Here is a 23,686-nt window from a genome sequence, read left to right as displayed (position 1 = left end):
CTCATTTTTGTCACGGGCCACATCGTAGTTATGACTTCCCTCGGAGGGCTGCTACGACTGTGAACCCATATCAATGAAAGATGACCTCATATACTGTAATTACATACCGTATACGGAACACATTGATGAATAACCAGTTTTGAAATCAGAAGCTTATAAAAACATGTTTTCAACTATTGCATTTCTTTTCAAAGGGGGATCGGTAACAACAACAAAAAATGCTTGCAAATATCTCAAAGGTATTACACGAGAACACAATGAGCAAGTTTGATTTGCTTTCGCCGGCCACATAAGATGATGTGGCGGGCCGGATCTGGCCCCTGGGCCACCAGTTTGACATCTGTGTAATAGACGGTCACCGGATCAATTTCACCTTCCTGTTCCGCTTATTTCTCAAGTCAGGACAAACGGGGCTAAAGGGGCCTTCCTGTGGTCTGAATGGGCCGCGCACCTGGAGTGGTCGGGACAATTGCTCAGGACTCTGGGAGGCCTGCCCTGCTCTGCTTGTTAATGAATGACCCCCGCAGTCGGCGGACACCACCCACGCACCGATCTTAGGACTTCACCTAGACCCCGTACACGCAATCCATTCCACGCCGTCCTCCGTAGACTTTTACGCAAGGGCTCACGAAAGGAGGGGGTGACACGTCATCGGACGCCCTGTCGGGCCCGAGGCTGCCGTCCGGGCGGCCTCTTGTTTCCGCAGACAATCCACTCAGTGTTGACTGTGTCAGTATGACAACAATGACATGGATTTGAATGGAACACTTCCAATTGAGGACCCCTGCTTTAAAGAGGTCCACTTCCGGAAAACATCTTCAGAATGAATCCTTGATTCTTCCAAAACATCCTTTCCAACATAATTCCCTTCCAAATGTTCACACCCATTCGCTCCTCTCACAAAGCTGCTGTGAATGAAGCGTTTGATTGGCCATAGGAGGGTTTGCGGCGCAATGATTGGTTTGTGTATTTCCTGTGGGCATCTGTTTACTGGACCACCGTAATGAACAGAAATGCTGCCAAAAGGCTGCACAGTAAACAGGAGTACTGTGAATCCCTCCAAAGTTGTGAAGGTTATAAAGAGACTACTATTAATAGTCTCCGTTAATAAACCCCCCGAAGTTGTGTAGGTTCAAATAAGACTATTCAAATTGCACTACAAGTGGTGTAGGGTGAAATAAAACAACAGCAAATCCTTCAAAATTTGTGCAGTTGAAAATAAGATTACCAGGAAACCCCCAAAGTTCCGCAGGTTCAAATAATGCAAGTGTAAATCCTTCATAAGTTGCGGCGATTAAAATAAAGCGGCCATTAATCCCCCAAAAATGGTGTGTCGAAATAATCGCATATTTGGTGCCTCAGTGGTTTTGTACCCCAACAGTCTCCACTTGACTGCAGCGGCGCTTTAGCTCCCCTCTGATAAATTAGGGCCAGAAAATATCATCGTCTGCTCTCGATGCAAAGATGAGGATTCCCTGGATTTGTGTATCCATACAACATAAAAAGACATACAGTATATTGATTTCTTAAGAGACAAAGAGAGAAAAGGGCAGAGAACTTCGCCGAGAAAAAGCAACGTGACCTTTAGTTTACTGACCAAGTCGGGTGCCCGAAAGCAATCCGACAAGTTTCTTTCTCCGTGCTGAGATCACCAGCCTCTATTTGCACTTGCACTTAACCCCCGAGGGTCGGCTAAGATAACTCGCAGGAACAGCTGCACGGTGAACACTCACAAAGATCTCTTGTGCTGTTCTTTTGTGAATGTCCCGAGGAGTCCGAAGTGGAGCGGGGTTGTGCAATTGGTACATACCGACGGCTAGCAAATGAAGGCAAGGAAAAGTCAGGATATGTGGATCTGCACGGCTTTCTCTCGGGATCCAGACCCGTTAATAGATTATTTGGACAAACTCGTGTCATTTTAAAACATTTTGGAGGATTTACATTACAGTAGTTTTATTTTAACCTGCGCAACCTTTGGGTGAGTTACAGTAGTCTTATTTTATCTGCACAACCTTTGTAGGATTTAAGGTAGTATTTTTGTTTTTAACCTGCACAATGTTGCTAGGGTTTTCGGTAGTCTTATTTTAACTTCCACAACTTTTGGAGGATTTAGGGTCGTCTTATTTTACCTTGAATAGCCTTCTATGAATGTATGTTTTTTTATTTTTATTTTTTTTATTTAATTTTTTTATATATATATTTTTATTTTTTATTTTATTTTATTTTTTAGGGTAATTTTTTCATGTGGACTATTTTTCCCCACCAAATTCCGGCGGTGGCAGTGAATCTCAGCCTCCTCTTCTCGGAAAGCTACCAAAATGTTCCGAATGTACTAAAGAATGTAATATTGTTTGAACAAGCAGCCAGCTGATACGGACAACGACGTAACCAGTAACGAGCGTAGCACTTCTGCTGGTTTCCCGCTGTAAAAACCCTAACAACCGACTCCGACACACGCCCGGGAGGAGGCCGAGCCCGCAGAGACGAGCTCATCGTTTGAATAAGGGATGCGGGATTTTCCAGGGAGAACATGTTGCTTTTGCATAAATCCTGGCGTGTGTGTGTGTGTGTGCGCGTGTGCGTGTGTGAAGAGCTCATATAATTGTGTGACTTGGGAACGTCCATCTTTGCCTTTCAGGGGCCCTTCTGCTGGGAATTCCCTGGACAGTCAGATCTGAGCCTTCACCAATTTCATTTGGTGAGAGACCTTTGAATTCCCGAAAAATATCATGCCGAATTTTTTTGGTTTGATTCCACACCACATAAATTAACACCTGCTAATTGCTGATTAAAAAAAAAAAAAAAAAAAAAAAAAAATCAAATCATGAATGATACCTTGGGATCATGGTGATGATGATGATCACACTTTGTTTCTGCTTCAGCTTCTGCTTTATTGTTGACATGCTGTTTGTTGGGCTTTTTGAGCATTTCTGATCTTTAACCAAACTAAGCCATATAAGAATTTTTCTGTTTCTGTGTGTTTGCCCCTCCTTCTCTCACACTTTTTGTCTCGTACCTAAATTTCCTGGGTGATCTTGTTGATATAATTAATTATAATATGATGCTTTTTTTTTTTTTTTTTTTTCCACAATTTAAAACCGTTTGCTTTTGTCTTAACATGCCTGTGACGTACTTTTGTCAAAATACCCCAAGGATCACACTTCGGCCTGTTTTGTCTCATGAAAATGAGCCGTACAGTTTTCATTACCATGACTACTAGGAGTGGAGCCTCGAAGCTACTTGTTATGCCCAGAGTCTTAAAAAAATTGCACGCGAGCCCCCGGAAGAGCCGCATGGATTGTATTTTCTCCGAGGAGGCGGCACTTCAATACCAAGATGCTAAATTACACTTAGAAGGATACATAGTGTGTATTATGTATGTGCCGCGTATCAGAAGCTAACACAGGGCTTTTGATGGCAAAATGATCATTTATTTACAGATATACAACTAAAAAACACACCGTGAGATGCTGACTCACCGCATGGCTCGAGTTGAACATCAGTGGCTTTTTTACATGCCGTTTTGCCATTGACTCCATGAACTGCGTTATTTCTTACGATCGCGACATACGCAGTTTCTGCTACCTACCGCGACACATTCTCTGTTTATATCATAAATACACGTTTCGATTGTGGTGTCTGAACTTGTCCGATTCATTTCTGTCCCCAATAAATGACGTGACAAGCCGAGAGTCGCCCCCTAAACTTTATCATCAACTGAAAAGCTGTGCAGGTAAAATCCTAAGCAATGCAACACACGCCACCTACAGGGATCTGTTAGTCATTACAGGAATTTACAAACTTGATATTCACAGGCAAGCTGAGCGAGAGACCCACTCCGTATCTGAAAATTTTATTTGACGAATATATACGTCTGTGGCAGTAAACGGTTCCATTCAAGTTGACGACCAGAAACAGCGAATGAGTTTTCAGATTTTGTAATCCAGGAGGTAAAACCCAAAAAGGGATTTATCTTGCGCCCCGAGGGGTGACTCGGTACTTCCTTTTTGGATCGTTAGGCTCATCACGGGCTTGTTTACTATGCGCGCTCTCTCGCATGAGATAATAACATGAGGCCTTAAAGACACAAACTGCACTTCATTGTGCCAATGAGACGAAATGTTCCTCTTTCCGCATGTCACCTTCGCCCCCTCGCTCTCATGCGATGTGTCTTTGCTAGAACTTGTTTGACGAGGTCTGGCAGGATCGCGTTTGGGTGTGCCCGTCTGCCTGTCTTGCGTGTGTGCACCGGTGTCACACAAACACACTTTTTCACGTCCCGGCGTGGAAAGGCGTGACTGGAGTTTCAGATGACAGCTTGTCAGACGGAGGTCGGGTCGCAGGCGTCACGTGTCACGGCCTACAACAACTTGAACTCATTTCACCTCTGCCGCGACGTTAAGTAGGCGTCGGGAAAATGCGTTAATTGCGGTTTACGCGCGGCTTTTACGTGAACATTTAGGGTCAAAGTTTAGAAGTGGCATCAATAACCCAATCTGTTGCTGAAAACTACAGTAGACTAATTTTTTCCGGACCCCCCGCCGTAGTCCAAACTGGCTCACTCCCTCAGCCGGCCGGGCCGCTGAGTGACAACAGACCCGGCGGCTCGCTGTGCTACTGTATAACACACAGGGAAACTTGTTTTGACAGAACTCCAGGTGTCTCATTGTTGGCTCTGGCATGGTTCAACAGATTTACCAATTAGCACTGGGCTGAGGGCACGGGGAGGGTGGGGGCGCAGGGAAGAGGACGAGGGGGAAGAGGAGGGGACCGCAGGGACGAAATACAACGGGCGATGGAGGAAGGGAGTGAGCTCCAAAAAGACATCTGAAATGTTAAAACAGTTATAACAAAATACACGAATATTTAAAAAGGAATTATTTGAAAACAAACACCCAAATTTTATGGCAGATAAAAAAAAATTAATTATTAAAATTATATCACAGATAAACAAACGCAGACAAAAATACACACAAAAAATACTAAAATATCAGAAACAAATCAGAAAATAATCGATGAAAAATACAGATGGTAAAAAAACACCAATATCAGGAAAAAATACTAAACGTTAGACAAAAATGAGAAAATAAAAAAAACATTAGATGCAAAAAATATAAAAATATGATGTGGGGGAAAAAAAATCACTTGAAACCAGTGCAAAAATTGAAAGTATGAAAAGAACAGACATAAAATTTATATGTATTGGACAAAAAAGAGACAATAATACAAAGAACACAAAATCATACACACACACATATCTATCTATATATATATCTATATATATATCTATATATATATATATATATATATATATATATATATATATATATATATAGATAGATAGATAGATAGATAGATAGATATCTATAGATAGATATCTATCTATCTATATATATACACACTTTTTAGAAATAATTAGAAAAAAATAGAATACAGTGAATACAAAACTATCAAAGATTTTTGGACAAAAATACAAATCTCAAGGAAAAAGAACAAAGAATACACAATATTTTACAAAAAAAATACCATATGAGAAATGAATACTCAAATATTAGACAAAATCCACGATTAAAAAAAATCACAAATATCAGGAAAAAATTAGAAGATGATACTGAAATATCACATTTAAAAAATAGCCCATAATTTGAAAATAATCCCCAAAATTTGTTTTGAAAATTAAATGAAAAAATATCACCGCCACCTGGGCTCTGCCGTCAGGCCTGACATCTTCTTCCTGCCTGTCTGAGTCTTTTACTTTATGTTCTTCTATGGTATCTGTTGTGACACGTACTAGAGGGGAGAAACCGAAAGCCAGCTCCTCTCAGAATCGATAAGTAAACACCATCCTTAAAATTCCAAACGCTAATACTCAGAGATTCCGAATGGCCCGTTTTGGACGCATTTTGTTCTGGGCAGTTGCCATCCGTTCCACCGTTAAACGCAAGCACGAAAATAGTCCGCAGTCCGGAGAGGTTCCTGACAAAATATCCAGAATTTTCCTGAGAGTTGACGATATGGGTTGTTATCTCCGAATGTGAACCATACCCATAACCATACACAAATATGGAGCATGCACGAACAAAAAGTAGACGAGAATCATTGTGAAATGCGGCGAAGAAGAAGCGAGACCTGGGGCTTGTGTTAGGCACTCAGAGAGAAAAGAAAATGTCGCTTAATGTCTAGGAACGCGTCAATTGTGCGAATCAATGCTGAGCATTCGCGGCGACGTCGGGGTCAGGGTTCTTCAGGGTTGTAATTGCATTGCATGCCTTGTTCAAGTCGTCAAAGCGCCGTTTTCACAACACAATTCTATTAATTGCCATCTAGAAACCACTGGAACCACTTGTTTTTCTTCAATATATTCATTTTTGTTCTCTGTTTTTTTAGGGGAACCATCCCGAAAAATGCTTATTGGCGGTTTATCCCTGCTTGGTCAAGAATTTCTTGGGGTTAAAAAAAAAAAGAACAACAATTCTCAGTGCAATCATAATGGGCGTCAATTATCCGCAGATTTTCGCTATTTGCGGTCCAGCCCCGTCCCTATCCACCGTGAATAGCGGGGTCCGCTCTATAGCTTGAAACTGTTTTTCACCCTTTCAGTTTTCCTGATTCAAAATTTTTGCGGTGTGTCAAAAACACGTCCTGCCTGCCGGTGCCAAAGAGTAATTTTTCTATGACACTGCATTAACGGTTAGGTTTAAGGCCAAGCCCAATATATGATTTTAAAGCAAACTTTCCTCAACCTTTAAAGTTGCGGACGCCTCCCCCCCAGTCACACCGCCAGTTTATAGCCAATAAAGACATCCTAGCATTCTATTTATTCATTGTTTTTGTGAGATTTTTAATCATGCGCGTCACGGTTTAGCAATCCATAATTTTAAGAACAGTGGTGGAAGAGTCTGAGGATTAGAATGTGTGTTGTTTTAAAAATTGTTATTTAGTACATATTGAAGTCAACATGGCAACTGAATTTTTGCCACCGGAGATGGGAAAATATTTGAATTCCTCAAGGAACAATTTCAAGTTGTGCATGAATACACCGTCCCAGTCAAATGTGAATGGCGCTGTCGAATGCTGAGTGATTCCAGAGAGCACTTAAGCTGCCTGGAATTCTTGTTTGCAGCCCCCCCTTATAAAGGGAGAGGAGAGGGGCTTTTCTTTGAGGGTTTGCAGGGCTGGATGCCGGGTACCTGCTCAATTCTTCTTTTTTTAGGCGTCTGCAGTTGGGTCCCCACCGTCACGCTGCCGGTGTATTCCGAACAATGCTTTCAGGTTGACCAGGCCAACAAGAACCAGACTAAAGCTCCCCCCAATTTATTTGATTTTTGTTCCTCTCTGCAGTTCCGAGTCAAACCTGCCTGAACTCCATTTCGGATTTGTTTGGCTCGCTTCTGACGTATGCCTTGTTGTTGGGTTCCCCCCCGTCTTCCAAGTCTATGAAGTTGTCGGCGTGCCAGGCTCGGGCCTTTTGTTTTGGAAGGAATCCGATGCGAGGCATATTTTCATCTCTGCGTGCTTCCCCGTTCCTGTCCTGGAAGTTTTGGGGAGTCTTGAGTGAGACGGGCGATGATGCGATGAGACGGCGCACGCATACCTGTGCAGGTGTGCACATGCTCAGCCAGTCACGCATCGTAAACCTACCGGTGTTATCGCGGCGTTGCCAAAAAGAAATGCATAATTTGCGAAAAGGAGGGGCGTGGGCTAAAACTTTAGATACGCTTGCATAATTGACCGCAAACCAAATGCTCAACATATTACTCAAGTCAACTTTATTGAGCACTTTAAAAAATCACCGGCTCTACAAAATACGTGAAAGTAGAAAAATATTACGTGTAAATGATTTCCAAAGAAATATTGGAAAATATTGCAAAATCTCAGATTAAAAAAAATACACAAATATCAATAACTACATAATATCAGACACAAAATACCTAAAATAGGAATATTATGACAAAAATTAATGTAATAATATAATCAAAATATATCATCATACTCTAAATTTCACAAAAAATATATTCAAAAAGAATACTAACCATCTGATAAAAATACAAAATTATTAGATGGAAAATTTGTCAGCAAAATACAAAAATAATGACAGATATTTCATAAAAAATGCTAAAATATTTCAAGAAAATAAAACCGCTGACAAAAAAATACAAAAATATTATATGAAAAATACACACGCGACAAAAAAAATCTAATCCCCCCCCAAAATATTGAAAATAATATTTTGACAGAAATATCAGAAAATAACAAAAATATTACTAATGTTCAGGTAGTTAGTTGTATAAAAATGAAGTACTTGAAGATGCTGTTTTCATTAAAAAAAAAAAAAAAAAACAGCAGGAGGAGAGTGTGACGGGGTGAAAAGGAGAGTTGGATTTGGCGAGATTAAGGGGGATCATCTTGCTTGATGGCTCAATCCTGACGCCATATCGGGGGATACGTCCAAACTAATAACAGGAGACTTGTGAAAGATTCTGAGAAGTGCATGCTGGGTAAAAAAGAAACGAGCCTGCCACGGAAGTGGCGGCGCAATCATCTGCGCTGTCGAAAAAGCAGCCTCCCGTTCGTTCATTATTAACATTACCTAAACACATTATTGGTGTATTTATTCATTCATTTGTCTTGTTAACATCCTCCTGGAGTTAGCTGAGCTGCGCCTAAGCACTAGTTTGCGTGACAGTTGTGTGAAATATTAAAATAAAAAGCCTCGGCGGTGTGATTGGAGCTTGACAGAAGCCACGTTATCCAGTCCAGGCTCATTAGCGGACAGTAAAAAGCGATGATGTCGAATCGGCGGACACTTTTACCAGCAATCTTCTCACTCTTCAAGCTAATCTTGCTCGTATTTGTTGCGTTTTTTTTTTTTCAGCAGCGGGTATTTTAATTGGAACTTTTGGCAGTGTCTCCATCTTGCGTTGGAACGTCAGACAAGTTGAGTGGCTCGCGAGGCAAAAGGGGGCCGTGCTGATTGGTGTGTAGCGAGGCGTGGCTAAATCAACTGGCGGCATGAATAGCTGGCTTGATGCTGGCAGGCATTCACTGGGAATCTATGGCAGATTCTTTCTTCAGCGGCGAGGTGGGGACGGGGAGTGGGGGTGGGGGGGCCTGGAATAACGAAGGCGGGAGATAGGCCCGGCCCATGCTTCCTTGAAGCGTGACTTCCCTTTTGCTTTGTTGCTGCAATTTAGCCTCACTTTTTTTTCTTCTATGCAGCATTTGTAATGTCTCATTGTGACTCGACTCGATTCATGGCACGCCGAGATGTTTTTGTCTAATACATCTGTTGGTTGGTCTTGTACAAGAATAACCGTTTTCAGTACTGTATCGGTATAGTACGTACCCACTGACGTGCTATTGATGAATTCATTATTGATGGGAGAGTTAGGGGCTAGGGTTTGAGTTTGGCTCGGGTTAAGTGTTGGGATAAGGTAAGAGGTAGTAGGCTTACATTTCATTGCTGTCGGGCGGACACCTCGTACCAAATATGGTACAATTTGACACAAATCAAGACCATTGGTCTATCCCCACGTCGTCTCTTAATTTGTACGCATCATAAACTTATTTCAACGGTTGAAAATCGCTCGAACAAATCTATTGACTCTCTTGAACGCTTGAACTGTCGTAAGAAGCCTTTTAAAACTCCGCCTCTCCCCTCACTCTGCGGGAGCCGTGTGGAATTTTATTGCCTCAAGATTAAAAGCCTGCATGTATTTTTTTTTTGACACTTCTTTGAAGAAGTTTTTGGGGAGATGATTTAACAACAATCGTTTGCTTTTGTGAAGCATGAACGCAGACTTTGATGTGGGTGGCTGGCAGTGGCTGACAGAGTAATAAATTGTCTTATTTTTAAATTTGTTTCAGAAGTGTGTATGTAACTCGTAACCCATCACATTAACTATTAGCCAAGAAGCTCTCAGTTTTAAAAAGTTTGGGGTTCTGGATTGGGTGTAGGCTCATGGGTTAGGGTTGCAGTGGGGTTTTTAGGTTTTGGATTTAGGGGTAGTGTTAAGCTCGTTAGTTTTGTGTCGACACTCATTTCAAAATACCCGATGAAAGCGGTTTACTCTCACTTCACTCCTAAATCTCCAGGACAAAAATTGGCTTCCTCAACGCGGGGAATTGACGAGGCGGCCAGATGACTCCGCTCGACAAGCTTCCTTTGGCCCGCGCGGCGGTCGCTAATGCGAAGCACATGCTCGCCCACCGAGCATCTGCATGGGCCGCACACCTGTTTAAACGCTCTTTGACCTTGCCGCCATAAATTCGGGCGCGGTAACGCCAGAGGCGGGCCGGCTGAGAGCGGGGGTCAAGTTGGAACGGTTGTAATCCTCCTTGAACAGAATGTCGTCCTTGTGTTTGGCCAGGCATTACCGCATGTTTGAGTGTGTGTCACGGGGACGAGGACAGATTGCGAGTCGTGCAATACAAATGTGCGCGTTTGTGTGTAATCACCTGGCCGCCTGCCGCCGAGGCCCTCTGGAGCTTCGAGTTCCGGACAAAATACGCGTTCTGGCGAGGCTCAGATGAGGTCACAGGGGAAGCTGTAAGCGTATCCTCACGTCCACTTCTGTGGTTTAACACAGGAATATATGATTTAGGGTAGTACCTCGACTGTGAGTTTTTCCATGTTGCGAGCCGTAGCTCGGTCAGCTCCTTTATTTGTTGTATTTTGTCTTGTAAATCATCCGGAAAAAAAAGAATCTTACAAAACATGCTAACTGTAATTTATATTTGGAGGTCAGTATGGTAGTCGGTCGGCATATTTCTCAGAACATCTTGGGTTAATTCTGACTTTTCTTACGGCATTTTTGGTATGCGCCTCAAATTTTGAGGTTCTGTACTACATACATATTAACAGCTTTTTGTGGTCCTTGAATCATCCTAAAAAAAATAGTAAAACGTGCTAATTGTAATTCAAGGTCGCCGATTATAGCATCTCACCGATAAATCAAATCAACATCGACTTCTTTGTCCTGATTCATAGCTTGGGTAATGTAAGAATTTGTGTTCATGTACAGTAATGTTCCTTTTCATTTATCGGCCAATATATAAGCTTTTTTATTTTAGCTCCCATTATCGGTTTTGCCCCCCAAAAATCCCATATCGTTCAGGTTCTAGCTGTAATATGTTTACATATTGATGTCTGTATGGCCGTCGGTAGGCAGATTTCTCTAAAAATTTGAGGTGATTCTGACATTTTGTATGACCTCCGATATGGGCCTCAATTTTTAAGGTCACGTGCAACATATTGACAGCCAATGTTAAACAAATGAAATGTGAGGATTATTCAAGCGTTATTTCACTTGAATCGCTTGCCTGTGTTGCATAGTATTCTAAAAATCGATGATTTCCTGGAGCATTTTTTGGCTACCCGAAAGCCTTCTTAGCGCTTCATAAGTCGCTCCTTTAGCTGATTTGCCGTCTATCGCATGTCGACGAGGCCATTTTAATTGCGTCTCATCGGCACTGACGGCTGCAAAACAGAAGTGGGGAGGCCGCTGTGGAGCCTTAGCACATGAAAGGCTCGCTCCCTCTACAAGTCGCCCCGGCCGGCTTCAGAGAGCCAGAAAAGGCGATTGGTGTGCCGCTGCGGATTCCCTGCCGGAATGAGTTTGATGGGCTAATTGTAGCCCCCAGTGGACACGGACGCACATCACAGCAGACGAGCGGACGGTGAAAGTGACAGTGAAGTTTTTTTTCCCCTCCTTTCCTTGAATGTACCGACGTGTATCAGTCTTTCTCCGTTTTGTTTTCTCATTTTAGTGCTGTAGGCCTCACGGTGACACTTTCTCTGGGCCATTGGACAGCAGGAATCCTATCCGCGATTCCTTTATGGTCACTGCATCTAATCAGCACCGCAGACCTTTTTGGAGGTTGCACAATGTCCGGAAAAGAAAAACAATGCAGTCCGCAACGGCCTCGCTGTATTGCTGATCAAAAAGGCTGTGCCCATCTTTTGAGCTTGTTTTTCTTGGTTTTTTTGTTTGCATCAAAAAGAAATCAATATCCAAAACTTCTGAGTGCGTGTATCAGTTTGTCCTCCCGTTTCTATTTAGCGTCATGCCACGGGAGTAAAAAAGATGGTTAAAACGAGGGGAGGGCACAAGGAGACGACACCGGCTCGGAAAGCCGGGAGAAAATCGATGCGAGGGAACTCTCTCCTGTCCGCGCATGGAAACGGCGCTACGGGAGGAGAAACAAGTTGTGAATGTGGAAAAATGTATTTTTTTTTGGAATACCCAGAGAGACAACATCTGAACATCATTTGAAAAGAGTTCTTTTGGTGAGGTTGACTTGTGCGGTTAAGCTTTGTTTTATCCGAGTGCGCACCAGCGCGTGTACAAGTAGCTGTCTTTTGAAAGACTCCTCGTGGCGCGTTCGAGGATGCTCAGTGGACACGCATGCCCTGCAGGAGGCAGAATTATGAATACAACATGAGTAAACCCACACCTACGTACGTGCTATTAAAATTGTACTTGCCTGTGAAAGCGTCCTTCGCTGCGTAAGGCATTGAAAGAGGTTGCACTTATGGCAGTCACATAAAAAGGCCATCGGTTTGATGATTCATTTTATTGTGCCGCTGAATTCAGAGGTGATGACAGCTACACAATTTGCGTCATCCGATTTGGATGAAACTTCCTGGGGGCCATCTTGGAATAGAACACTTTTGTCTTGCATTTTGTTGTCTTGCGCTTCCTAAAAACAAGGTACATACCTAACCGTGATTTTCGGCGCACTGTTAGCTTAGCTTGTTCTTTTTTACAGTTTCCCGGCAATGTGGGAACGTTGCTGGCTCCCACAGGCCACCGTCAGTACTACGCCAAGTCACTTTTGATCGATTATTTTTATGGTCACGTCAGTTTAAAAATCTTTTCTTTTGCGGGTCACCGATAAGACTCAGAATCAACTGTAATCAGCCTCATTCTGCAATGATTAGCGCACTGTGTTCCTGGAGCCTTTTGGCAGGCTTTTTATTTTTTAATTTATTTTTCTTTAAAAATGTAACGCAGCAGCTGCGAACAAAGAGGCCAATAGCGCGCGCAAACTCGAAACACAATTCCCAGCCCGAGCCGTGAATGCCATTCAGTCGACTGGCGGAGTGATGGTATCGAGTTGCCTGCTGCAGATGGGGTGCCGTGGGGGGGTCAGCGTGACTGGCACAGTTGGCACCTTGGCACTCGGATGCGTCGACTGAAGGGGCGGCGGTGATGCGCCTTCGGCTTTCATATTGTCGCCGTTTCCTGTTTTGAAAGCCATGAAGGAGCAAAATTTCCTCGCAGATGAAAAGGCCTGTGCTTTTGAAACGTGTCCAAGCGCAAATGTGGAAAAGAGGGGGAATGAGAGCTGATCTGTAAACATCTCTATCGAGGGGTCGACGGAAAAGGAATATTGTGAGGAGTTGGAGGAGGAGGGGTGGAAATGATACATTCATTTGCCTTCTTCTTCTTCCTTTTTTTGTTTTTGATTCGCTGATGAAAGCGACGCGGCGGTTTTTTGTTCCCAGCCAGCTGTATTGCGTTATTCAGCGTACGGGGGGCACGGAACGACACGCACAGCCACCACCCACTTAACCCCCTTCCGAAAAAATGCTTTGTGACATCTGCATCCACACATCTCCGCATTCACTGCAGCCGGCGAGTATTTATAGAGTGATTTGTTTTGTAACCCTGCTGCTCTGATCATAAAAAAAAAAAAAAAAAAAAAAAGCGCTTTAAAGTCTTCTTTATTTTTATTTTTCTCGTGCTGCTTTTTGACAGCCGAGGTTACGCGACCTGCCAAGACGGCGGGCGACACCGGTTTCACCGACTCTCACTGGCTGTCACGTGTGTTTTGTGCCTGTTCAGCTTTTTTTTTTTTTTTCCTTGTCGTCCTCCCTCGGCTACCCCCTCACTGGCCGGTCTGCGCCTCTTACTTAATAAAAGGCTCTAATTGAGCTTAATTGTAGCCTTCAGGCGCTGTCAAAAGAAGTGTCGCTAAACAAACTGCAGCAAGCCAGCCGGTCCACGACAACGCGGTGGCCTCAAATCCAGACCGTTTACAGATAAGTCACAAATTCTAAAGGGGCTTTATTCTGAAAAGCCGCATGCGATTTTGAGGAAACTTCCCGCCACCCAACCTGAGATAGTCCACCGTCCTGGCGTCCTCTCTTCGCCATATCGCAGTTCAGTTCAGTTCAGTTTTGAAATCGTACGTATCAAATTTTATATAGAGGATTTTTCACTACTGCATTGGGATTTTGCGCCAATCGTTTTTCTCCTCTCTTATAAGCAATAAGCACGAGCCAAGAAGAATGAGTGCGTAAAAGACAATGTCCGAAGTTTGTGATCATTTCACACTTCAAAAAGAAGATAGTCTAATGTGTCTACTGCAAAACAGAACGGGGTTACACAACCCCACGCTAAACATAGTTTACTAACTTAATATAGCCTACCACCGCTGGTTAGAACAAATTGTAATCCCTCAAAGATAGACACAGCCGCCCGCACACTTTCAATTGCTTTATTGAACAAAATAAACACGTAACAAGCACATTCATACATTGACGGGTTAGCCCGTTAAGAGCCAGGCAACTCTACACTCTCATCCGCTGACTCCCACATCACACAACAGGCCAGACACCGCCTATTAAGGCCACACACACATTCAAAGTCACAGATACTACAGTGTAAAGCATGAGGATGGGGACCCCAAGTGGACAAAAATAATATCTGCACCTCTCATGCATATTTTCTATTGGTATTATGTACACAGCTTTAACGTATACTTATATACTATGTAATATAATATATACATACATGCAAATCAGTCAGTCACCTTTTGGCGGAATTTGCCATTTTGAACTCAAAATAGGCCATTTCCGTGAATCGTACAGATCCAATGAGTTTTTCCTGGTGGGTCGCTGTCGTCATCATAGGCTGTTTTGTACTCAAGTTCACCAATCAAACGACACATGTCACATGACCTCACACAACTTCTTCTATTGGGCTTCCTGGGCCAGCCCGGCTGATTGTCGTTCCTACGCGGTAGCCATTTTGGGAAGGCCGTCGTTACCATGAAGGCAACGGCGCGCTACTCTTGTTTACATTAGACGAACAAAAACAACAGCTTTCATGTATTATCGTATTTGTCTGGCACTGTCTGCCCAAAGGGGACATTTCAGCCCACTTATAACTTGAGAAAACACCTTGCAGTAAATCATTTTTATTTTATTGATGTTCATGCTGTGGTTAAAAAAAATCTGAAGTTACTCACTATTGACTCAGTACTTGAGTAATTATTTCACTGTGTACTTTTTACTCTTACTCCAGTAATTTTTTGGAGGACTACTTTACTTTACTTTAACTATTTTACTTGAGTACAATATTTGGCTAACCCTTCCCACCTCTGGAGCGGACATCCTCTATTGCTACGCTTACGTGTAAGCAAAATGTTTTTGCTCATCAGATCGGCCAGTGTCGTATTTGTTGCACTTGTCTTTTTCTATTTTTGTGTTGAGGTTGCGGTCCCAGCGGAACTGCGAAGCACACGTAACATCGGCGACAAGAGTTTATCCGCTAGTACATCTTGTATTAATTAGGAAACACTCCTAGAATGATCTAATTAGACGTTAATGTTAAATGCATTAAGCAAAGGAGCGATGTTAAGTGTTATGTCACATCACAGAATGAACTAACTCCAGAAATGGCCAAAGTTTATGGTCACTACTTTGCGGATTTTCGTCTACTGACTACTGTACCGTTTATCCCAACCTTTTTTGAGCCAAGGCAAGTACTATATTTTAATTTGGGAAAATATCTCATGGCTTTCCACCAAACAAAAATGTCACAAAATAGGTTGAATGACAAAACAAAGATGAATGGAAGTCGTTGGTGTCCTTAATTTGTATTTTATTTATTTATTTACGTATATTTCTTGCGGACGGCTCTGGCCTTCCTGTGTTGGGTTCGCATGTTCACCCCTGCGGGTTTTCTGCGGGTACTCCAGCTTCCTCCCAGAGTCCAAAAACCTGCATGTGAAGCCTTCCCTTGTGACTGTGAGTGTGAATGTTTGTTATATGTGCCCTGTGACTGGCTGGGGCTTATCCTGCCTCTCCTCCATGTCGCTCCTCTCACAAACGCAATGAATACACGTTTAAGTCCAGGGTGTACGACACGTCATGCCCTGAGTCAGCTGGGATTGACTCCAGCTCACTCGCAACGCTAACGAGGACGAGCGGCATATCAAATTGTTTGACAGCGCAGTCGAGCGGTTAGGATATCTGCTTCGCACTCAGGAGATTCAGGTTCGAATCCGGGTTTTCTCCGGGTACTCTGGCTTTCGCCCACATTTCAAAAGATGTCTTTTAAGGTTAATTGCAGACTCTAAATTGTTCGTAGGTGCGAGTGGTTGTGTGTCTGTACGTGCACTGCGATTGGCCCAACGTCAACTGGGACGGGCTGCAGTTCACCCGCGCGACACTGGTGAGGATTAGCCGGACAGAAAAAAAAGTTGGTTGATTAAAAAAGACAAAAAGCAAAATCGTTTTGAATTATTTCATTAGCTTTTGCTTTATGGGGAAAAAGCGATAAAATCAGATTTTTGTGAAAACAAATTCTCCATTTTATTTGAAGGCCATATCGCTCAGTGAGGGTCTTTGCTTTTATGGAATAAAGCCCCGCTTGCCTTTTCTGCTGGCAGCAGCTGAAGTAGCACTCCCACACCCCTGCAGCAGCGCCACCTTGGGGGGGCGACGGTGCAACGGGACCCTTCTAATTCCAGGAGAGAGGTGGGGCCAGGCACTCACCATGCGGGCCTTTGCTGGGTCGCTGAGCATTATCGATGGAGAGCTGCAGATGCGATTGAGTCACTGAGACGGCACAGCCCCATAACCTGCGTATGTGTGCGTATGTGCGCGTGTGAATGAAATGGTGGTGACCCCTAAAAGCTGCGACCCGTGAGGAAAAAGGGAGGAGATAATCACACTGAGCTGCACGTCTTGGGGTGGGGCGGGGGGGGCGTTTGTTCTCTCTCTTCTCTACCTTGTGAGGTCTTAATCCAGCACAGCCTGCTGCTCTCCGTTTTCACAATACGTTTGCTTTTTCTTCGCAAAACGGCAAACTGTGACGGCTCCTACGAGCAAAATAAACCCAGCGTGTGTGTGCTTTATTGCGCAGACGTGTAATAATGTCCCCGTAAAAGTCAAGACGGGAAGGGCCTCATTTTCTGCCTTCTCAGAGAAGAGGCATAATTAAGATATACAAGCCGACTGAATATATAGACTGAAAATATAGAGGAGAAGACCAGTGGCAGCCTGTGGTTTTCATCTTTGGCTGCAGACGATGTGCGAGTGTGTGTATCATTGTTGGTTGTGTTTTTGTAGTCTGAGCAGCGTGCTATAAAATGCTAGCGACGAGAGCGTTTGCCTCTCGCAGTGTCGGGGTCAGCGCCAGCCAAGTGTTTGTACGTGTATGTGAACACGTATGCATAGTTTGAAAGCATGTGTGGGTGTGACAGGTTTTTGACGTGTTGTCAGAACTAGGGATGTCCCGATCACAAATTATTATTTTTTTTTTTTTTGCACCGGAGTCAGTCACTTGATTTCGAATCTCTGCCAATACCGAGTCTCGATCTGATACGTCGGCGATGCAGTAAGCAATTTGTATATGTGTTTGAAGTGTCAGGTTTTTGGCGTGTATTGGATATGTTAGTTTGTGTGTAGGTGTTAGATCTGTTGTATTTAATGGGGACGTGACAAAACTGACCCATGTGGGGTCCTCGTATGTGTGTGTGTGGGTGTGTATGCGTCAGGATTTTGAGTCTGTGTGACAGGTCTGCATATTAGGATGTGTCAATATTTTGGGTTTTTCATGCATGACAAAACAAAGGTATTTCAAATTCTGGCCACACACACATTCAAAGTCACAGATACTACAGTGTAAAGCATGAGGATGGGGACCCCAAGTGGACAAAAATAATATCGGCACCGCTCATGCATATTTTCTATTGGTATTATGTACACAGCTTTAAAATATACTTATGCCGTCCATTTTTTAGCGGTCCATGGCATATGCTAAAAATAACGTTTGACACGACCTGCAAATAAATATCATAAAAAAATAATAACAAAAGTGGCGTGGCGGGTGACAGCGTGAAAAGTGGCAGAAATGATATGAATGACCGTATTTGAACATGCATATGTTTTTGTGTTTTTCGAATACGTTCAAAAATGAAGGAGGCAAGTGTGCATTAGGCTCAAGGTGTTCAAGTGCGTACGCATGTGTGTGTGGTTTTTGGTTCACAACCTGGACATAAAGCTGCACAAAAAGTTACAAATTGGAAGTTCTTGTCCTTTGACGCTATAAAATGGCAGCGTGGCTTTTGTGGCGATCAGCCGGGACGCTTTGACCGCGCGCACACACACGCACGCACGCACTTTCCCGCACACGCCTCAGTTGTTTAAGGGCTTTGTCAATTCCTAATGATAACTATCCATCAATAGGTGGGGCGGCAATGAAGACGGAATGAATCGGTCGGTCGGTAATTACGCCGCGAGGGCGATCGAGCAGCCAGCCGTACGTCGACGCATTCGCACTTGATTGCGAGGTCGCTTAGTCGCTGCAGATCCACATCATGTAGTTCCTAATGGCAGGCGAAGGGGTCTCGTCGTCATTTCAAGCCTTACAGTTAAAAAAAAAAAAAAAAAAAAAGAGGTAAAAACACAAAGCCATCCATCAAGTCCAACCTCACCCTACCCTCTCGCCACAAGAAGCTAAAATTGGGCTGAAGTGTTTGTTTATTAAAGGCGTCCAGGAAATGGACTTCATTTCGCAGGGAAGAAGTACATCACTCGGCCCAATTAACCTCACCTCAGCTCGTTAAAAATCTCGCCTTTCAAGGCCCTCCGAGCGGCGACTCGTCCGCCAATGCGGCGCACATGAAAGCGCAAATTTGTCAAAAGTGTTAAAAGTTATTTGGAAAGGTATGATGTGATATGATATGATAGCGCGGAGTAATCTGGACTCTTTCGAGCCTCGGAGACTTAGGAACAGGATCTCAAAGTCGACCCCTCGGGCCAAGGTCGACGTGGCTGCGAATACGTCAACATCTGCGGATATAAAGTTGACTTTACAAGTGGAAATTTTGTAGCTAGGGCAAAGTTAATTGTTCAGCATGTAAAGTGTCTGCTGGTGTTTTCTACTACCCCCCCCCCCCCCCCCCCCCCAATTATCATTGAAAGTCCATTTGCGTTGTTCGTCTTGACCTCGGAAGTACGCTGCAATAATTGCGCATTCCTGCCTTTTTGTTTGCTTGTCATTTTGATATTAAGCCTGATAATGGGTTAATAGCCTGGAGAGGCTCTCTCCAGCCAGCGCGCACTCCACTTTTGTTTGCTCAGACACTGTGCGCACTTGTCAAACAGTCCGTGTTTTTTTTTTGTGTTTTTTTTTCCCCGGTCAAATAATTACAATCCAAATCATTTCAAATAGGAGTGCGCCATTTGGCCATTTCGTAAGTGATCTAATCTTAAAACACACACGCTCGAGATGATCAAGTCCGTCGTGGCGCCGACCCGACGCACATTTAGGGTTCGTCTGGGGGTAAACTACTAATGTGCGAAGATTGACACACGCACAAACACATTCAAAGCGAAGCCCTCCACCACGATAAGGAGATGGCTCGAGGCATTATTAAAATGACAAAAAATCAAATTGGGGAGAAATCCCAATTTATTCAACCCGAGTTATGTGAATTTTACAGATGACTCCAGCATAACAGTTGTGCTTGTTAAAATGTTTTCTTCTGAGTCAAAATGGAAGGCCTTTTGTCTCGGCGAGCGTATTGCTTACAAGCCTATTGTCTTGTCGTTAGCCAGAAGGCAAACTGCAGCCCGAAATCTGATTAGCCTCCATTATAAAGAGTGATATTTTCATCCCGCTGATTCTCGGCACCGCGTCCCAGCATCGGGCCGCTTAATACCGGGAAGAAGCCCGCTCTTTTGACAGATAGTAGATACTCCCCACCGTGGCTTGTTTGGACGTTCGCTGTCTTTAGTGTCACGCAAGGAGCAAGAAAATAAAAAGCATCGGAATAATGTCAAAAGATCAGGAATCAATGGGCCGGGGGAATGCGATACGTCTTCCCTCCGCCGTGAAAGTTGCTTTTGTTCGGGCCCCTCGGAGATGTAACTCAAGCATAAGGAAGCGTCTGACAATAGTGGGATTGGGCCACCAAAAATAGCCTTTGACTTAAAGATTACGGCTTTATTGAGTTACGCCTTTGTCAGCGACGGGTGGCGGGAGGCTTCAGATTTCGTATTTTAATGAAAGACGCAGCCACCGATCGATGGCACGGTGAAACACTAGATTAAATTAAATGAAACGGCACTACTGAATCTTCTAATACTGTTGATAAATTGTATTTTTTTTAATTGAAATGTCATTTGTTTTAATGTAACACTACATTTTGTGCTGAATTTGTATTTTTATGAAGGCAGATTATTTTTAAGCTCTACACTTAAAGCTACATTGAATTTAGAATTAATATTTTCATTGTGTAATTTCCCCAAAAAATCAGAATCAAAAGTTAATTTGCAATAATTAAAAAAACATTTAAAAATGATATAAATCAAAGTTCCGCTTAAAATGTTTAAATGGTGTTGTTATATATTTATTTTTTACACATAAATATAGTATGCATAGTAATTTAATGTTTCATTTCCCCAAATTTTCTAAAAGTTTAAAATGATAGAAATCAGTCCCCCAAAATGACAATTTATGTTTCTAACATTGAATATTTAAAAGAAAACAATATAGACTTGAATTAAAAGTTAAAAATGTCTAATAATTTGTACAAAAATTAATTTTCCAACATTTAAATGGTTTTTAAAATTAAAAACAAAGCGCAGAGGAACACATACAATTCAGATGCAATAATTAATTCCAATAAAAATTTAAATTTAACTTCCAACAAGTGAAATAAATTATTGGAGTCATTTCTAAATTAAGATTTATTAATATATATATATTTATTCAGTGTATAAAAATCTATATTTGTCAGTGTTATCATTTTAACAAATGCTTTGCTTGTTTATTAAACGCATACAACAGCAGATGCCTTTGTGAAGACCGATTTGTGAGATTGACACATTCACGAAAAAAAGCAAACATCTAATTATATTCCTTTTATTGCGATAATGCCATTTATCGTTTATAGCGGTTTCGCTCCGAACGTGAGTTCACATTTAGGCTTCTTTGCCGCATAATTTCCCCCCCCCCCGCCTGAAGAGACGTCGGACCGCCTTTCAAAATAATCTTGACGGGTCGCGCGCTGGACGACGGTGTTGGGTTTCAACTTCTGCGGGGAGTTGTGATCTGTTCTAATGAGAAATAATAATAATAATAAATGCATCTTTGACACAAAGCGTCGCCGCGCTGAGGCTGTGAGATAGACGTCGGATTAAAAAAAAAAAAAAAAGGAAGGAAGGGAGGGAAGGGAAGGGAAAAAACAATTCCTGGCCATTTCGACGAGATAAATTTAATTTCTTTGCTATTTGGAGGTCTTCTTTGAAAACAGGCAATCGTAATGAGCACATTCAAAACCGGAGAATAGATTTACCCTCCCGCTTCAAATGAGCCGGCGTTATCGGCGTCCGTCATTCGCGCTTTCCCATTTTCCAGCTGCTAATTGATGTTTTTGATGTCAGCGAGGGAAAAATTCAAGCAAATGTCACGTGTGAACCGGCGTGGAAGTTAATAAGATTGACTCCGTCGGGCGGAATCCGCAATGAACGGAGGGAAGCGCGTAACGGTCGGTGGTGGGGGGGGCGACGGCGGGTTTGCCCCGTCCATCTGGCGAGGAGTGAAATTGACACCTTCGGATGAAGAATTTCGCTTGCTCGCAAACAAAAACAAACTAAAATGTTCCCTTTTTCTCGAGAGCCGGGTGTTTTCTTCCTGATTAGAGCTCAGTTTTTTTCCAGAGGGGGGCTGAGCTTTTCCGTCTTACGGTTCGAACAATACGTGTTTTTAATGCCGTTTTGAGTCTGAAAAGCCTTACTGCTTCATAAAGGGTTAGTTTAGGATTTGGCTAAAAAAAAAAAAAACTGCACCGATATAAGTTGGGGTCAGCGCATATGGGTAACGGAGCCTGAGTTTAAATCCCCTCCAAATAAAAGGATGGAAGCACCACCAGGGTCGCACCATCTTGAGCCATTTAGCGAGCTCTGGCGACTCGTCAAACAGCAATGTTAGAATTAACGCAAATAAATAAAGCTAAAACATATAAAAAATGTACAGTTTTTTTTAGTATTATTAAATTCATTCTTTTAAACTCATTTGCATGCCCTTTACGAAGCACTTGAGAGTCAAATATATGCAATTGTCGCATGGATTATTTCGGTTCAGTGCGGTTTTTTTTTGTTTTTTTTTGGGGGGGGGGGGCCTAAATGGGCCATGACCCCCCCAGGTGGTCGTCTTTTTGAAACTTAAAAAAAAAAAAAAAAGTAGCTTCTGCTTGCATTGAGCCCTTGGAGGATCGCGGATAAGGGACATTATTCTCGGAATAGGCAATTAATTCCGCTGGCAACGATCGGTTGGAGCGTCTCGCCCCCCAGCCCCCCCCCCCCCCCCGCCCCAACCCCCCGCCAACGCCGTCCCTCCAAACGCCCTCCATTCGCCATTTGAAATGCTAACACAATGAAATATTTTTCTATTGCTCCGTGTCCCCTCGGTTAAGCCGCCACCGGCCGCCGGCGAAGAATTTCATCGACTGATGAGACCACAGGCGTGCCCGATAAAAAGGTTAACTGTACGTGACACGCACGCAGAGTAGCCCGCCGCTACCTTGAACTCTCAAGTTGGCCGTAACTTTTGTTTGACTTTATCCCCATTGTTGCCGACGGGCGTCCATGTTTGCTCGCCAAAAGCGAAGAACAAAGTTGTTTTCCCTGAAATGAAATGGAGTGATTACTCCCTCTTGCTTACATTTTGACGGAGCGTTAATCAAAGTCGGGATACTTTCATCACCGTGATGAGCGAGATTAAATTATATTATCATGAAAATATACCCTTTATACCTCAATTGACGTATGAGCACAAGATCGTCCAGATGTCGGCTCATATCTCGAAAAACTCCTAGGTGCGTTACTCGTATCCATTCTATTTTGTCTCTAGTGGGCTGCCATAGTTCTGTGTTGTCGTTTTATGGCTCTGTTGTGCTGCAGTAGTTTGACACATTCCTGCTTCTGTACTTTAGGCACGGTGTATTCTATATGGAGTTTCCATTGCAGTGCCAACTATCTCCAGCTTCCTGTTGCGCAACAAATTGTACTGTAGTTTATTGCTCAATTGTGTCAGCGTAGTACATTATATCGTTTGAGCATCGTCATCGCAACGTACATGTGCGCAATAGTCACATCGCAGGGTCCTGCGATGCTGGTCAACTGCGATGCAGTCAAGCAACTGCAAGATTAATAAGTGACCAGCAGAGGGACCTGCTTGGACATGCTAACAAGAGTAGCACTGATGTTACGGTAAATTATAATGACCCTTCAAACAGCACACACGGAGCAACCCGATGTGTTGTATACTTCTTGTATGCTAACTATTCATGAGGATGTAAAACTATTACACGCCTGCATTTAATGTCGCTCTTCATAATGTAACAAACAAACACATCTCGCAACAAATTACACTTGGGGCGA

At 43.1% G+C, this 23,686-nt stretch overlaps 1 protein-coding gene across 38 annotated transcripts in view; it reads left to right on the top strand.

Annotated features, from left to right (window-relative positions):
* Positions 1-23,686, top strand: part of tcf7l2 (transcription factor 7 like 2) — a 101,419-nt gene that overhangs the window by 41,874 nt on the left and 35,859 nt on the right. For 23 of the 38 annotated variants that reach the window (XM_061755167.1, XM_061755173.1, XM_061755165.1 and 20 more), the window contains exon 5: positions 2,639-2,698. The exons of the other annotated variants lie outside the window; for them this stretch is intronic. In XM_061755167.1, the coding sequence (XP_061611151.1) occupies positions 2,639-2,698 (60 nt within the window). The remainder of the gene's footprint in view (positions 1-2,638; positions 2,699-23,686) is intronic. 38 annotated transcript variants of the gene reach the window in all.

The sequence above is a fragment of the Phyllopteryx taeniolatus genome, chromosome 19 (genome assembly GCF_024500385.1).
Source record: "Phyllopteryx taeniolatus isolate TA_2022b chromosome 19, UOR_Ptae_1.2, whole genome shotgun sequence".
Lineage (NCBI taxonomy): Eukaryota > Metazoa > Chordata > Actinopteri > Syngnathiformes > Syngnathidae > Phyllopteryx > Phyllopteryx taeniolatus.
This window is presented reverse-complemented; position numbering and strand designations above follow the sequence as displayed.